This window comes from Adiantum capillus-veneris, unplaced genomic scaffold, assembly GCF_014529385.1.
Source record: "Adiantum capillus-veneris isolate H3 unplaced genomic scaffold, ASM1452938v2 Hic_scaffold_338, whole genome shotgun sequence".
NCBI lineage: Eukaryota > Viridiplantae > Streptophyta > Polypodiopsida > Polypodiales > Pteridaceae > Adiantum > Adiantum capillus-veneris.
The window spans coordinates 8,231-25,874 of NW_028221448.1; the positions used below are offsets into that span (position 1 = coordinate 8,231).

Genomic DNA, 17,644 nt, shown 5'->3' on the forward strand with positions numbered 1-17,644 from the left:
TCTCCCTCTCTTGCTTGCTGACCTTGGTTCTCCACTTCCCTTGTATTGCCCTTGACTGGCATCGACACTCGCCTTCTCTTTTCTCTCACCTCACTGCACTACCACGGGACCCCTCCCTCTACTAGCAATAACGACATCGCTATTGGGGGGGCACTTTGCCCTCAAAAAAATTTTGCCTCATCAGGCGCGGACACAAGCCCTTAAGGGCCACCACATCATCACTGTTCAGCAACTGTCGCCGACGGTCGTCAGCGTGCGCCGCCAACTGCAGTGCCCCATGCGTATCCCCTCCATTAGAAAATTTCGGAGGTCATTTGGAGGGCCTTGTAAGAAATTGTATTTCTCTCTCTAGAAACTTTTTTTAAAATGAACTTGCACCTTGTGAGTACGTCCAAAAGGACAACTAGACACTCTAAAAAGTAGATTTATATTCCCATCGTCCTTGAAAATGGTCACTTTTTTATTTAATACGAGCGTCTTTTTCAGGAGACAGGTGCGGTGCATTCAATGCAGCTTACGTCATCACTGGAACTTGAAAAGTCACAAACTATCAAATAGTGATAGATTTTGAGGCTTTTGACACCACCAATGCGTCCGAAACGCCAAAATATCCTAGAAACGAATGTCTACTTGTCTCATTCCAACATCCGGAGAGGCAAAAAATGTCAAAAAACCCCAAAAAATGGGATTTTTACTTAAGGCGCGCGAGGAGGCATTCTAAAATTCTAGAATGCCCCCTGTGCGCCGTTAGTACAAAGCTCCTTTTAGTGGTTTTTGGACACTTATCTTTCAAGAAAGCCCCTTTTGAGAGGTTTTTTGACATTTTCCTCTCAAAAAGCTCCCTAAAAAGAGGAAAAAAGGGGCTTTTTACTAATGGTGCGTGAGGAGGCATTCCAAAATTTTGGAATGCCCCCTCGCGCACCGTTAGTAAAATGTTCTTTTAGGGGTTTTTGACATTTTTTGCCTCTTTGGATGTCGGAGCGAAGCAATTGGACATTCATTTCTAGGATATTTGGGCGTTCCGGACGCATTGACAGTATCAAAAGTTTCAAAATCTTCCACCACTTAATAGTTTTGTGACTTTTTGAGTTCTAGCGATGACGTAAGCCGTATCAAATGCACCGCATCTACCTTCTGAAAAAGGTGCTCGCATTAAATGAAAGAGAGTGATCGTCTTCAAGGACCACTAGATTATTAAATGAGGAGAGGGACACCTTTTATATTTTTGTTAATATCAATCTATTTTTCTACGTAACGTAGGCTCTTCTCTCATTGGAGGAGCTTATTTTCCTCTCTCTTCCAAAAGGCCCTCCAAAAGACCTCCGAAATCTCCTAATGCGTCACCTACCTCAGCCAAAACCAGTGCCAAGTCAACACCTAGGCAACGCCATCCGCCACACGCCATCACCAAGGAGCTAACACTCCCTTCACACACTTCAAATGGAGCTCATGGCTTGGGTTAAGCACCCCTGCATCGCACTTTCTCTTTGTGCATATGGGATAATATGTGGCCACGTGGCAGTCACTAGCTCTCCCACCTCCAAAGCCTGCAAAAAAGTCAATTTTATGAGAAAAAAAACCCCCCTTTTGATGCCCTTCAACTTCAAAGTTCTGCCCTGTGTGGCTCTGAGTTCCTGCTCTCAATCCACAAAGCTTAGCTGCAAACACACTATGTTGACTTGAAAAATCCCCAACTCTAACCATAACTCAATACTCCCCGAGCCCCCAAACCGACGCCGCAAAAACCGATCAAAGCATCTGCAATCAATCCCGAACAAGTGCACCCAATCTTTGCGCTTCTGTATCTTTTGCTCTGGGCTCCGTTTGACGTGGAGTTAATTCCTGCTAGCTTTGTATGATGCATACCCTGCTCTAGAACCTTGTCGCAACCCAAAAGACACCAAATGACACGCTTCCCCATGTAATCAGGTGGGCAGCCATAACTTGCAATCCGTAACTTTGATATGAAATCTGAAAAGACAGGTAAGCTCCATAAATTGAGCACTACACGCCTATACCCTAACTTCCACTTGGACCATCTGTCCCCATCTGTCTTGTCCGGCAAGAATCTACAACACACTGAACCTTCAACCTTCCATAACTTGGGCTCCGTAGCTCTGTTGGATGAGCCATTTGGACCTGCTCCTTTAACACTTCAAGCTCCTCTTGGACCCAAAAGATGCACCTTGCATCACCTTTAACTATTACCCAAACTAATCCCTTTTGGAGACTTTCTTGGCCTATAAACCGCATTAGTCATACATTTTCACTGCTACCCATCAGCCCATCATCTTCCTAGCTGCTCCAGCCTTTTGCCATGCTTCTGCTAGCCTGCACATATCTGCCATGCCGTCTTCTATGGTCAACAACTTTGACTGTACCACTTTTTACGCCTCTTGAGAGTTTACATTTGAATTGAACACTTCAAGAACCTTAGTCATTTAAGCATGAGAAGCACCTCAAGCTTGGGCAAGGTTCCCACAAACCCTTTAAGCACTTTAGTTAGCAAGCACGACAAGCACCTCATGCTTGGGTAGGATTCCCACCTTAAGGTTAGCCCTAACTTGCCTAAGGTTAAAGGACTTTCTAACTGTTAACTGAGTCAACGTCAGTTAACAAAAGCTGCTAAAGACCGAAGCGATACGAAGGAATATCAAAGATAGATGCGAAGAAGCAGTAAAGATTGGAATTATACATTTTCTACATTTTCCAAAATGGCCATGTATTGTAATTTCTCGATTTATTTCAAGCCATTGTAGTATTTTTAATGTGTTACGGGCTCAATGGGAGTCCCAACCTGTAAAGAACAGGTCAGTTAGTGTACTTAGGTTGTAGATTCAGTAAATGGTGGATCCCTAAAGGCCTTGGGCACCTTGACATTGCATATTTTACCCTAAGTACATAAGGCAGTGTGTAAAAGAAATTACGGCTCTCAAGCTCATTTGTTGAGACCACTCTTTAGTGAGAGATCATGAGGTGTGTGGCTATGGAGTCCTTGAACTTCTCCTTGCTCATGTGACTTGATTAACACTAATCATTGCTTAAGTCTCTTTCATTATGCCTCTCTCATACTTCTTGTGATAGCTAATGATGCTTTGATTAACTAGATTGTAACTAAGTAGTGGTTAATCCCGCTCTAATCTTGTGTGATTTCCCTCTTTTTCTTGTGTGTGCATGTAGGTTTGATTGGAGTGTGGTGCTCAATAGATCTATGTGTGTACGCTTGTGATTAGTGTGTTGCGTGATAGGATTAGTGATGTGTGCATCTTGCAATCGTTAGTGTGTGTGTGATTGGGTTGATTTAAAGTGAAGGGAAGTGGATGTGGAGATTTCCAATCATTGTGGCTTAGCTCCTCCATAGGCCGAGAAGCTTTTTTCATAGAGTCACCATTTGTGTTGCCCTGATTAGCTCACTAATCCTATGAGTGTTTCCATGCCCTAGCTGGGTAGCTCCTCTCTCTGTATTGATAATTTTGTTGGTCATTGGAGCTATAATACGATGGTACCCCCTACATTTGGCGCCACTACTGGGGAATGATGGTCTACGCTAGTGTCATTATGGCATAATTGGATGTGTTTCCTCACTGATTTCTTCACTAATTTCACTTATGTGTTTATGGTTTTGTGGATTTTGGATGTTTGTGCATGAAGCAATGTGTTCATTTTTCCCTGATTTGTCACCATACCTGGCCAATTGTGTGCCTACACACTCTAATTTTACACTAACCCCTTGCTAATTTCACTAATTTTTGCTAACTTACACACTAATTTTTTGCGAAGTATTGGAGCTTCCAACCGTTCAACCAATCTTCATTGGAAAGGTAAACAAGGTGGTATTCTCAACCTCCCTAGAATCTAAACATGCGTAGAGATGAGTATAGATGCCATGATGATGATACAACACCATGTGGATGCTATGTTATGCTATGCTAATCAACACCATATCGATACTATGTTATGATATGTTAATTAACACCGTGTCGATGCTATGTTATGATGTGTTAATTAACACCATGTTGATGCTATGTTATGCTATGAAAATTTTTGAGATGTTCATTTTCATGCCGTAGTAATGCCGAAATTTTTCAAATTTGGAGACATATGGAATTGACAACTTCAATTGCTAATTGGTGAATGTACATTGCTAATTATGTGCGTAATTGATCTAATTGCATGCTTGAATGGTCAATTGCAAGTGTGTGTGCACTAAAATCAATTGTTTGTACATTCTAATTGAGTGTGTATATGCTTAATTTTAGGTGTGTATGCACTATTTTGGCTTTTTTTGTGCACCTAAAAATCAATGTGTGCTTAATGATTTTTCAATTGTGATGATTGATTTGTGTTGTGGTCATGCCCAAGTAGATATTCATGAATTCAAATTGCAATTTCGACAAGATTAACCCTTGTGTGTGCGCACCTAAAAATTGGTAAAAATTGCCAATTATTAGTGTGTGTGCGCCTAAAATGTGCTTAATGTGCATGAGTAATAATGAATGATTGTATATTTGATGTGTATAATGGATAATTGCTGTGTCTTTTAGCTCAAAATAAGGATTTACGCACTCCAAATGCGTCAATTTTTGACCTAATTTTGCCGATTTTAATTGCCTAGTTTGGATTTTATTGATGAAATTATTTGGCAATTGCATCGATGTGATTTTTGTGATTTGATTTTGGCTACATTAATCCCCTATGTGTGGAGAATTTTTAGTTTTTTTGGGTATTTTTGAATAATTTCTTCTGATCTTGACGAGCTATTTTGCGTGCGTATTTATGGCATTATTTTGAGTGCATTTGTGCCCTCCTTGGTCGAGTTTTAAGCGTTTCGCTATTTTCGGGGGCCGGGTTGTTTATTTTGTTGCAAATCATTTTTTGATAAAAATTGCTATTTTTGGTGTGCTTATGCGAGTCAAAAGTGTTCGATTGTGATTGCTGACAATTTCTTGAGATTTCTAGAATTTTTTCAAATTTTTTTGGATCTTTTTGCTAACTGTCTGAATTTCCGAAGTGATTTTAAACGTTTTCGGCTAATTTTCAAACTAAATTTGGCTTTTTCAGGGATTAAGATAATAAAAATTGAGAAATTGGTAACAACGAGCGTCGGTCGGTTCATCACAAACTTGAACGAATGCTGTGATAAGTTTTCGACCATCGTGCGGACTCTACGGTAAAATTTCAGGCCCTGATGCAAAAACCCAATTTTGACGTCTCGTGTGCGTGGGAATTGCCCCTTGCGATGATCAAAGGCTAAATAATTTAAAAAATGAACAAATATAAATCTCCACCTCACGATCTCTCCTACTTCTCCTTTCTCTCTCTGCCTTTTAGGTGCAATAAACAAGCCTTTGGTTTTTTTTAATTAAAGTTTAACTCTCTCTCTCTTCTTCCTCTGTCATGCGAGAAACCCACTCTCTCCCTCTGTGCGTGGGCGTGGACCCCTCTCTACCTCTCTCTCACTTTTTCTCTCTCTTCGTGGCATGAACACACTTAAACACACATACCCACTCTCGCTCTCCCACTGTCGTATACCCTCACTCTCTTGACAGGCTGCCACATCAGCGACATGTAAAGTCCAACTCTCTCTCCCTTTGTTTCGCGCGCACGGCGTGCAGTATTTTTAATTCTAAAAATAAAAAATACTGATAAAAATACCAAAATTTTTAAGAAAATTCAGAATTTCACAAAAAATAATAAAATAAGAGAAGAGGAGTCGAAAAAGAAAAAAAAGTTACAAAAAGGCGTCGAGAAAACTAGAAGGAAGAAACCAAGAAGAAGCGAATCAGATTAGTAGAAGAACAGCCGAAAAACCCAAAAAAAGCGAGAAAAGAGACCAACTCAAAGCCGTGAGCAACTAAAAAAATCTTAAAATTTGTCAAAATTATGCAGAAAACGAACCGATTGTACCTAAGAAATCGAAGCATGTAGAGAGCTTACCGGCTAGGATACATTCACACAAAACTGAATTTGAAATTGAATTTTTGCGTGAAATTTGACCGTTACTGCATTGTTCACGCGTCGAAATTGGGAATCGGGACTGAGATTAGCAGATTTTGGTAAAAAACTAACAATATTCAAGTCATAAGTCTCGCCAAAACCTAAAATTTGACCTAGAATCAGGGAAACTCCTTAGGAACTGGGAGTGAATTATTTTGGCCAAGAATATCATTGTTCTAGCCAAATTTTGAAAGAGTTTCCACGATTCAGTCAAGGAGCTAAAATTGATCATACCTACTAGAAACAGGCAGGTCCAAGTAATTGTATTGCAAATTGAGCTTCTAATCGGACGAATAGGGACACAAATCACATTGGATTGCAGGTTATGCTATTCAAGGCCAAATTTTCATCATTTCAAAGGTTGCAATCAATTCTGACAGTTTTAAGCTAAAGTTGATGAACTCTTGTGAATCTAAAGAGCAGTCAACTACCAAAATTGCTTTTCCATAAGCAGTATTGTTGAATGTGAGCAGGAGAAATTCTACTAATCAACACAGGATTTGCTAGGAGAAAATATTTATAGATTGAGCCAACATGGACTCAAGTCAAGCCGAGAGCTCAAATGCACAAGAACCAAAGCTAACCAGTAGCAGTAGCAACACATACACAATTGCAACAGAGAAAATTTTACGGCTGTATGGCTACAATGGAGATAAGGTTTTGTATATAGATTTGGAAGTCCAAAGATACCTAATGAGCAACAAAAGCAACACAGGAGCCAAGATCCTATTGATAAAAGTAAAGCCATATTTAGAGAACTCTCGGATGTTTTTTCAGATTTCAGTGGATCTAGGTATTGCAGGCTCAAAGATGAAGTGCAGATAGAAGTTCAAAAAGTCAACCCAAGTGTTTATCCAGAAATCTGCACAAGCCAGCAAAGCATCCATTTAGTGCATATGCAATCAGGATCTTTGTACATAGATTACAGTGGTCAGATCTATAGTTGAGAACTAGAAATGGAAGATCCAACAGATCAACCAATTGAAGCCAATCTAATTGGAGAACCGAGTCAAAGAGAATACAAAGGTCAAGATGGAGCACTCTATAGCCTGATGCTCACTGTTTTAAAAGAAGATAGCAAGCACAGAAACAAAAACTTCTCAGCTAGAGCTTGACATGACAGGACCAAATTAAATACCACCAGTTATGGCATATTGCTCAGATTGTGGAGGAAGAAATGGACATTTTTTTGAAGAATATCCAAGAAATCCAGACAACAGGGACACATCAACTGCCAAGCAGGGCACATAGCAAATTGGAAATACAAATCTTGATGTAAGTGCATCTAACTTGTCACTTTTAATGCAATCAGATGCTCTGCATTACCATTAGAAGCACCAGCAAAAGCATTGCAAGTTCAAAATGAGCATAAAGATGCACAGGCACTTGAAAAGCTTAAAATTTATTCTTTGAACAACAAACTCCTGTGTGAATTTGGTCAAGGTGTCTAGATATCACCGAATGTTGAAAAGAGTGTTAGGTTTGCAAATGATTCTGCTTCCAGTGCCACAAGTGTGCAATCATTCATGAGTCTAAGGGACACATCGAAGCGAATGATGTTAGCTTTGTATGACACACATAATTCATATGCACACTATGTAGACCAAAAAAGACAATTGTACAAAAAGGATCAACCAGTGTTTGAACGGCCCACATCCCAACTCATAGAAGTGCGTCCTGTGATAGATCAGAAAGGATGGTTCATTTCAAAGGATAGAAACTATAATTATAGCCCATCCTCTGTAGAGATGAAGGATATTACCCGAGTGAACCCAAAAACCAGTTTAGAGCCAAACTCTCCTCCATCAGAAGTCAGGATTCGACGTTGTGACCAAACCAGCATATACTTTGACCAAAATAGATGTAGATATAGATGAGAGTCTAAAATCTATGATGCCTTGGGTCCTAAAAGCACCGAAGCTCATATCATAGGAGACCCATGGGGTAGACAATATTAGAGCAAAGATAATGCTAACTACAGCTTGGCTTGGGGAATAATTTGTATGTTTCACGAAGATACATAGAAAACTATGCAGAAGATTTACATATACCAAACATCAACAATGCCACCCAAAGTGTGCCTTCACAATCCCAAAAGGTAAGTCTAAAATAGTTTCAAACTCTCATAATGAAGTAGGCTATAGTGATCACCCTAGGAAGGGGGGAGTTGTAAATTCATCAAAATTAGCTCTTGTACCAAGAACTACAATTTCAGCTAGAAGCCCTAGAACTTCTAGCCAACAGACCCCTTCAAAGCAAAAACCATTGAAAGATCATATGGTTGTTGAAAGTTTCAAATTGACCTAGATTCCATCAGATTCTACAGATAAATACCTCTATGAAGATCATCAGGGACAAAAGTTTCAGCTAATCTTCACAAGTCAAAGTCAAAAGCCACCAAATCCAATAGTGTTCAAATAGCTACATGTGACCAAGCTCACATATGCATATCGTGATGCACATAGTAACAAATATCAGTAAGATCACGACCTTATACAAACCCCTATGGATGGTAAGATTGAAGTCAAAGACTATCTAAAGATGATGCAAAGCCTCAAGCTGCCAGAACACGTGACAGAAAACTCAAAATCAATGAAAGCTAAAGTCCAGAAGGATACACCAAGGTCGCCACCAAAATATCCTTCAAAGAGACAGATTCTGCCAGACAGTGCAATGGATCTTTTAAGATCAAAGGTTAGTCAGATGCAGGTAGGCAATTCTCAATAATTGCAAGAAAAAAGTGCAATATTACAGTGAATAGAGTCAACATTGATTGAAGAAAATGGTCAAAGCAAAAAAGTTGAAGAAAAAATTCAATCCATGGATATTGCCACAAAAGAATCAATCAATACAAAAAGAAATCCTGAGACGATCAAGTCCAACATTGTTGGTGAGAATGAAGAAAAACTCTCAAGTGAAGTAAAGCTATATTTTCAGTTAGACAAGAACCTCATGTCCTTTCGCACTTGGAAAAAATGTTGCCAACCACAGTTGGAAGATGCTCCTAAATTTGTTAGCATATCAGGAAACAAACAATCAAAATTTGTGGGAACCATCTCCACCACCATTGAAGTAGGTTTACAGAACATTAAAGCCCAATTCCATGTGATCATGGTAAAAGAAGTACCTGATGGCCTCATATTGGGAATGCCATTGGCCCAAAAGGTCCTAGGGGTGAAAGCATGTTAATGTGTCACGATTTTTGTGCTAGTTAGCATTTTCAAAATTTCAAGTTAGCACATTTTTAAAAAGTTGCGCGTCCTGTAAATTTTTTACAACTTATATCAAAATTTGCTAGAGGTTGTACATTTGGATTCCTTGTTTCAAGAGATTTCTACTGATATATCATATGTCATAGATCTTGGAGATGTAGCTCATGTTATTGTACTAGTTAGCATATGTCAAAATTGTGCTAGTTAGCATTGTCCGGGACATGAAAAAGTGTGACACATTAACATGGTTTCACCCCTAGAGTGACAGAGGTCAATGAAGATACAGTCATCAAAGAAAACAAAGAATGAACACTAAAAATGGTCACCCACGGACGACTGCACAAAGTCCTCAAGTACAGTTAAAATGGAGACTGATATGAAAGCAGAACTTATTCAAGATAATTCATATCCATCAAAAAGAACTTCAACAGAGCTTAAAGCAAATCACGCAATAGAAAGTGCAAATCAAACAGAGCATGTAATGGAATTGGCCTATTTAACTTGAGAGCAGTGGAAATTAATGAGAGTACTTTTGAGAAATGACTTTGTGAGCATAGCGGGTGAATATAATTGAAGATAGCAACATAATCATAGCAATTAGTTAACTTGGCCTGAACAATAATTTTGCAAGAAAGAGAATTTAGAGAACATGACAACAGTTGAGGACCGGATTTATGTGGAGCCGGTCCCCCCTCCAATAGGCATTTGTATTATGATTTCTCCCATTAAGAGAGACTTGTTACAATACAGCCTTTGTGTTCCTTGTGACCTAGGTAATGAAATGAAGATGGAAAGCTTCACTCATCACAAGCATAACATAGACTTGAACAAATCTTTAATTATCCCAAGCCTTAGTCCCAAGACCTGAAACACCTTCGAAGGTAGAGAGAGCTAGCAGGGAATGAGGGTAGGGAAGAGGAAGAAGAAACATTTCATAGGAGAAAGAATTAGTTCCTCACTTATCATAACTCTTCTTGCTAGCATATATAATATCATAGTAATGAAAGAGAAGGAGATGGCAAGCTTAAGCATTGAAGCATGGCTCTTGGTTGGATATGCACTCCATAGCCAAGAGTGGTAGTGTAGGCTCTCAACCTCTACTTGCTTGGAGAAGGAGAGGGAGATCTTGCACTGTTTGTGAGTGTGTTTGGGTGAGCATACCCCCTAACCAACCCCCTAGATTTCTTGGGTCGACCCCCCTTGTAGCTCATGCTTGAAGCTCATTGGACCCCTCCAGGCCTAGCCAATTACAAGTAGCAGGCATTACAAGCAGCAAGGGTAGCCTTGGGATAAGTGTCCCTCTTTCCGTTTTGAGAGAGAGGACTTGATAAATGAAAAATCCATTAATTAAATCTCCTAAATTATCATTGGACCCCTTGGGTGTCCGACCAATAGGCTTCAGGCACACCATGAGGGCAGCATGAGGAGGAACTTGACAAGTGTCCCTTTTGCTTTCTTTGTACCATGCATGCCTTATGTGAGTGTGTGGGTGTTCTCTCTCATCCCCTCCTCTTGTAGGGCTCTCCCCTTCCTTGTAAGGATTGAATCTTGACCTTTTGACACCTCAAGCCCCTCATGCATAGACCCAGTTCCCACCACAAGCTTGGCCCCTAAGCACTCTAAGCTTGGGCTGGGTTCTCACCTCAAGTGAAACCCTAGCATCTCAAGCATCGCAGTCATCAAGCACCTCAATCATCAAGCACCTCAAGCACCTTAGTCATCAAGAATGACAAGCAGGACAAGCACCTCGAGCTGGGTTGGGGTTCCCGCCTCAAGCTCATCCCTAGCTTATTACCTAAGGTCAAAGGACTTTTACACACATTGTTGGAGGTCTTCAATGAAGCTAACCCTAAGGTCTTATGCTCCATTGGTTAGTCTTGCTCTTTGATTCTCTCATTTGGGCCCCTTTACCACTGGCCCCATGTTGAAATAGATCTATAAGCACATGTCTATATCTTAACCCTTGTTCCCGTTTATTCTCCCACATTAAGTGATCAATTTAATTTGAGAAAATCATTCGGGTTGAAATAGATCTATAAGCACATGTCTATATCTTAACCCTTGTTCCCGTTTATTCTCCCACATTAAGTGATCAATTTAATTTGAGAAAATCATTCGGGTTGGTTAGATATTAGATATTAGATTTTATGGCATTACCTCTCTCTTGAAATCATAGTCAACCTTGACTATGAGGTAGAAGAGATAAAGCCTTAGTCATTAGTCAATTTTACTTAGGGGGTAGAGAATCTCTTTTTACCCTATGACATCTTTCCAAGATGGATGACTAAATTCATTTGGTGCTTGGGAGACATAGATGTCGCAAGCATGTCTGTTCTTTAGTCCATTTCATTCTCTCAAAGTAGAGTGACAAATTCTACTTGGTGTTTGAGAGACGTCGTCATCACAAACATGATTCTAAGCATGCATACTAGTTAAATTTGTGCACAATTAAAAAGAGGACTAGTCTTATAAGACAAAAACATGAGTCATTTAAAAGAAATTTGTACATTTGCTGTAACATTTAATGGTCTAGTAATTTTTGTGTAGTGGAAAATAGCATGAACATATTGAGCATTTCATTAGAATCCCGGGGTATTCACTCTATATACAAAATGGAACGCCACCTGCGAGCGGAGAACTTTGATAAAACCCCTATATACGACTCATATTAGGGAATATGACCCCCCTTTCTACTCTTATACGACAATCCATACAAAAAACTATCATACCCCTATCTTACATATAAAATTTAGGTCTTACATGATCTAAATGAGTAAAACTAGTCAAATAGCATGTAGCATAGTGACTGGCAACGTACTAAGGAGCCACTTCTAATGATAATTAAATGTACCCTCAATGTGTCTGTTGGACGGGAGCGACTCATACACCCATGAAGTGCATGCAAACACTACCTGGATCAACATAATGTCAATCGAGGACACAGATGACACGATAGGCACACGGAGGAAATCTCTTTAGCTTGTCAGGCTGAGACCATCCTACACATACAACACTCTGGAAGGCCAACTAAACCACAATCAAGAACCTCACTGCTCTCAACTACACCACCTAGCCACATACACACATACGGAAGGTAACTCACCTACGAAACTTAAGGAACACCATCCCCTCACTAGGATACACCTGTCCCTAAGCTTCTACACTCAAAACCCTCACTCTAAACCCATCTGCGGAAAACGCGTAGGATGACAGAGAAGAATTTTGAAAGTGCCCGAAACTAAAATTTATGAGTACCTATGCGTAGCTTATGTCGCCACGATTCTATAGACTACTAGCACGTAGAAAACAGACATCGTTTGATACACTTACGACCACAAATAGCTCGTAGATGCGTCGACGTGTGCGCTTCGTCTCGCGTGATATGCTTGGCGTTGTCGCGTAGCTCTCCTCGAGCCTACAACAATGGCGCAATCGGATCTCCAATGTGTTGAGTGAGCCGGGCGTAGCAAGAGGATGAAACTCACACTCACTCTCTTTCTCTCTCACACACAGTAGACGGCAACGCTAAAACTTTGATTATGATTAAAGTCCCCTTTTACAAAATGACCTAGGTACCTTACATACTAAGGCTAACTTAGGTTTAACCAAAAATGGGGTTGAAAGGGTCAAATGGCTTTGTATTTACAATCTAGAAGTGTCATTGCACCCCGACGTCTGAAACTAGAATAACTACTCATTACAAATGACGCTTATAGCCATAATCCGTAGCATTTCATAACTCGCAAAAGATAAGACTTTGGTATGAAACTTGAGTTATGTTGTGTTGTTGACCCAGCGGTCAACATTCCCCCCTTCCACGTTCATGTCGTCCCCGACATGACCTGATTGTCGATGGCGGCGATGTGGTCTTTGCTATCATTTTGTTGTTGTAAAGAAAGTATAGACTATAGACTTTGCAGTAGCTTGTCGAGTGCATCCATGGAGCGAGCCAAGAGCAGTGAGCCTCGAGCAAAAATGAGAAATCAGTTGAGCAGATAGAAGCAAGCACAAAGTAGCTTGAGACAACCCCACTGTAGTAAAATGAAGCCCCATGTATTTAGGGTTTAATACTTCTATGACAAATACTCCAGTGCACATAGAGAAAGACGATCCTAAAATCGAGAGAGAGAGAGAGAGAGAGAGAGAGAGAGAGAGAGAGAGAGAGAGAGAGAGAGAGCGAGAGAGAGAGAGAGAGAGGAAAATTTTTATAGACCTTCATGAATGTTAATACTCCCTAAGCAAAAATTGGTAGGGCAATGGAAAAATTGCATGCACCATGATTTCTTTTAAATCATGGGAAAAATTTATAGGGAGGAAAATTTGTAGAGAGCTTGTGTGTGTGTGTGTGTGTGTGTGTGTGTGTGTGTGTGTGTGTGTGAGAGAGAGAGAGAGAGAGAGAGAGAGAGAGAGAGAGAGAGAGAGAGAGAGAGAGAGAGAGAGAGAGAGAGAGAGAGAGCCGATTTGAGATGTACTACCTTTGCAAAAGGCCCAAATGATCTGTGAGAGAAAAACATACATTAATCATACCTATGATACAATTATTTGAAACACGAATGAAACAAAAGAAACAACCTGAAAAGATTATGAGTGGTGGGTACAAAATGAGATAGTGACAAGCTAGAGGGGGTTTGAAGTGTGTGTGTGTGTGTGTGTGTGTGTGTGAGACAGAGAGAGAGAGAGTGACAGAGAGCATGCCATTCAAAGTTGACCATTGGAAAGCAATGGAGATTGCAATATAGACAAGAGAGAGTGCCATGGTAGAGTTGCAAAGTTTGCAAAACTCTTTGAATATGTTATGGATGAAATCTATCATATTCTTGAAGGAATAACCTAGAAAAAAAAATGCTTTAGTACCTACCTCTTACAAAAAGTTTATGCTGATTCATTTCAAAAATTAGGTGCTGAGTGGGTTACAAAATGCACTAAGTAGGAGGAACTAAATAACTACAGTGATCTATAGACTATAGGTTTTGCTATCTTGTCTACCCTTCCAAAAACAAAATAAGACATCACCTAGGCTATAGCCCTTATAGCTGATTAGGTTGGATTCTGACTGCCTTTGTTAGCATATCCTTAAGAATGGCCTTTGGAATTCGTGCTTGATGGATATGCATGTTGTTGTTGACATCTTGTCCAAGTACAATCAAGTACACAAAATAAAGATGCTTGCAAGCAAGAAAGGATGCTTTTTTTGCCAACCTGCCTTGAAAATCAATGCACGAACAAGATGGGACATTCTGAATTATAACTTCTATGCATGATGTAGGGGCTCTACTGTGACCTGTCAGTACTTCTATGGTAAAAATCTCTTTCTCTCCTTCCACTTCTACGCGGCTTCCAGTCAATTTTGCTGACATTTCTAATGCTGCATTAACTTGAGCATAGGAAGACTTCGATACCCCTGGTCGATAGGGATAATTTTGATCTTCATTTTTGTTGGCATGGGACTCTCTCTGATGCACTTCTTTGGGGATCAATGATTCCGTTGACACTCCAATCTCAAATCCCGCCTTCACAAGTGCACAAGCTTCTTGGATGTTGAGTTTGGTGCCCTTTGCAATAGGCCAAACATGCGGAGCGCATTCTGGTGGGTGTATGATGCTTGTGACCATTCTCCATGTATGCCTCACATCTGTGTTGCAAAAGTAGCAAAATTTTTGCTTCCGCCAAGAAGATAATTGATAGTCACTCCAAAAACATGGAGCTGGGTCTCCCGGTCTTTGCCTCAATCCACACTTCTTACCAGCTGTCCAATGGTTACACTCCACTCTACTTGATGTTGGTATCCTGCGAATAGCCCACTTTGTGTCATGGACATTTTGCTCTAGAGCTTGCAACAATTCACTGCATGGTTGCTCATGTGCTGCATTTGACATCTTATTTTGCGTGACATAATTATACTCAGGCCTGTGGCTACAAATTCTTGTATCCATATCCATTAATGGTCGCTTGGCACGCATTGTCCTCTTCTCACCCTTGAAATTAACTCTGTTATTGAACATTGGAGTACCCATGGAAGCATCATCCACTGCCCTAGAGGTGGCTGCTGGTGATGGACTAGTCTGCATCCTTGACATGGCTCTGTCAACTAAAATTTCCAATGTTGGCCCCCCTCCAATATATTTACCATCCAAGAAGGCTAGACGCCGGGCACACTGAAGATAGGCATTAATAAGATCAGTGACACATGCATCATAAAGACTAATTTTTTGCTTGTACCCCTCTTCAGCCAACCAACTTGCATGTTTGCTCTCAGAGAGGTTGGTCCTTGGAATCAATGCATTCATTATGGGCTCCCCATCCTTGACCATCATATGTCCCCAATGGCTAACCCTGAAATACCACCAACTCAACCAACTATCTAGCTTTGGTATGTTTTTATCTGTTGTCTTGCATGTTGCCCACCAGCTCCTAATCCTACGAAATTGCTCGAGTGCCACATCTGTTGTTTCAGACAATCTCCACTCTCACACATCTCTTTATTCTTTGATTGGTACTGGGAGTGGATATACCTCTATGTGTGCACCCTCAAATTATCCTCCCAGTGCCATAGACAAGACCTTTCCCTACCCACCATTTCCTTCTTGTCCCCGAACACATATCTCACTGCATTCCAATTTGCTCCTGCCTCATCTGACATGAATCCTTGAAAATTGGCTGGCCTATCTGTGTGCTCAATCATAACCTGGTTCATAGATTCCCAAAACATTATTTGTGCTTCCTCATCCTCTTCTTTGAACTCACATGTGGCAATAGTTAGAAGCTCTCCAATCCTAATAACATTACAAAGCCATGAGCCAAGGTATACAATAGTTTACACAATTAGTATCCACATCCACTTATTTATTTTTTAATACTTATTTGTTACTTATGTGTGATCATAAACATGTGCTCCCATTGTGTGCCAGCCTCCTTCTATTCGATGGACATGGTCAAAACAAACCCATGATAATCGGAGGTCTTCATGTCCATCTCTATCCATCCTTTTGACCACATCTACTCCTGAACCTGGGCCAGTAGTAGACATCTTGAATATGAAGGACCGCTCTTGTGATGTTGATGCTTGCAACGGAAATCGAGAGCCATGGAAGAACTGAAAGTGGCACTTTCTCTTTAGTTCAAGAATTGCATCATATCCATCACCCATTGGTCGAGTGGTCCTTCTACACTGCATCACCATTTGCTTTACCCTACAACATACATAATCATGGGTGAACCAATTTTTCAAGAATACAAGTGTTTTGGTGCTTATAAGTTGAAAACTTACTTCTTCATGTTGACAAGGGTAAGCAATTCTTGGGACATCTCATGGACCTCCTTCTCACTTATAAAATCCCCACTTGTAATATTGTCATCTGTGAAGGCCTTGAGCACCATCTCTCTAGCAAATATCATTTGTACCTTCCTAGGGCCTGCTCTATTGTCCATTGTCACTGCCTTAGCTACTAAGGCTTTTATGTTCCGAATTGATGCTCTAGACATTCCCATAGGGACGATGTGTTTGTGCTTGCCATGGTGCATAAATAGCCTACTATGGCAAGAATCCCTAGGCATAAAGTAGTAAACTGTTGCTGGACAATCTTTCACACACATGGGAACATGCTTGCAAAAAAAGCATTCCAAATTTCCATAGCTCCCCATGGCTAGGCAGCCATTCTTTGGGAGCTTGGACAACTGACCATTCCAATGTTGCTTGTTAGTTTGATTAGTTCTGCTCCTAAATGAGCATCGCTCATTCATACATTGGAAAACCCCTCCACAAAAACTCTTCCTAAGGACAAAAGGATTTTGAGTTCTTGTCTGAGTTTGTGGTTTTGTCCACAAATTTCCCTCATACTTTTGCTCCATACCCTCCATTGCCTTCCCCTCAATCATTTCATAGATGCAGAATTCTTGGTAGGTTTTTGGTAGATCTTTGACCTTGCCCTTGTATTCACACTCTTGCATAATAGTGTGAAGCACATCATTGGGAGGGAGTGTACGGATGATCTGGAATGCAGAAACTGCTGTCTCAAAATTTAGAGTTTCTTCATCTAGCTTATCAAATTCAACATGATCTTCATTTTCCTCATCATCATCAATTTGTCTGCAAGAGAGCAAAAAAAATAGTGAAGAATTGTTCAAATTCAAACCTTCCAAAATGATCTTGGACTTACATGCACTTACATTGGTGCAGGTGATGGACCAATTGGAGATGACTAAGGGGTCTGAAAGATGTCTTCTAGTCTTGCAGTGTAATTTTTAGATAATGATTCCTCCAGGATGAAGTATGCCTCCATATAAACCCCCGCATAGGTGGGAAGAGGTGCCAAAACATTAAACTCTTGTCCCTCCTGAACAAGAGCCTCGACAATGACCCTAGTTGTACCACACAACTTCTCTTGCAAGAGCTAGACGGGAAGGAGGCATTTTCCATGGATGAATGGAATGTTGAT

General features: G+C 40.4%; 2 protein-coding genes across 2 annotated transcripts; both read right to left on the minus strand.

Moving 5' to 3' along the window:
- Positions 1-14,236: 14,236 nt before the first annotated feature.
- On the minus strand, positions 14,237-15,169 carry LOC147416940 (uncharacterized). Its single transcript, XM_086507940.1, has one exon. It carries the CDS (start codon positions 15,167-15,169, stop codon positions 14,237-14,239), a length of 933 nt encoding a protein of 310 aa, XP_086364066.1.
- A 908-nt stretch (positions 15,170-16,077) lies between these two features.
- LOC147416941 (uncharacterized) lies at positions 16,078-16,691 on the minus strand. The gene is made up of 2 exons (XM_086507943.1): positions 16,477-16,691; positions 16,078-16,399 (listed from the first exon to the last, which is right to left on the minus strand). The coding sequence occupies exons 1-2, from the start codon at positions 16,689-16,691 to the stop codon at positions 16,078-16,080; spliced, it is 537 nt and encodes a 178-aa protein (XP_086364069.1).
- Positions 16,692-17,644: the final 953 nt, after the last annotated feature.

What these genes read in the sequence shown, in the direction of transcription:
- LOC147416940 (XM_086507940.1), bottom strand. Translation starts at nt 15,169, where the DNA reads ATGCGTGCCAAGCGACCATTAATGGATATGGATACAAGAATTTGTAGC.
- LOC147416941 (XM_086507943.1), bottom strand. Translation starts at nt 16,691, where the DNA reads ATGTCTAGAGCATCAATTCGGAACATAAAAGCCTTAGTAGCTAAGGCA. An exon ending in ACCCTTGTCAACATGAAGAA is followed by an intron (nt 16,400 to 16,476) that starts GTAAGTTTTCAA and finishes TGTATGTTGTAG; the next exon opens with GGTAAAGCAAATGGTGATGC.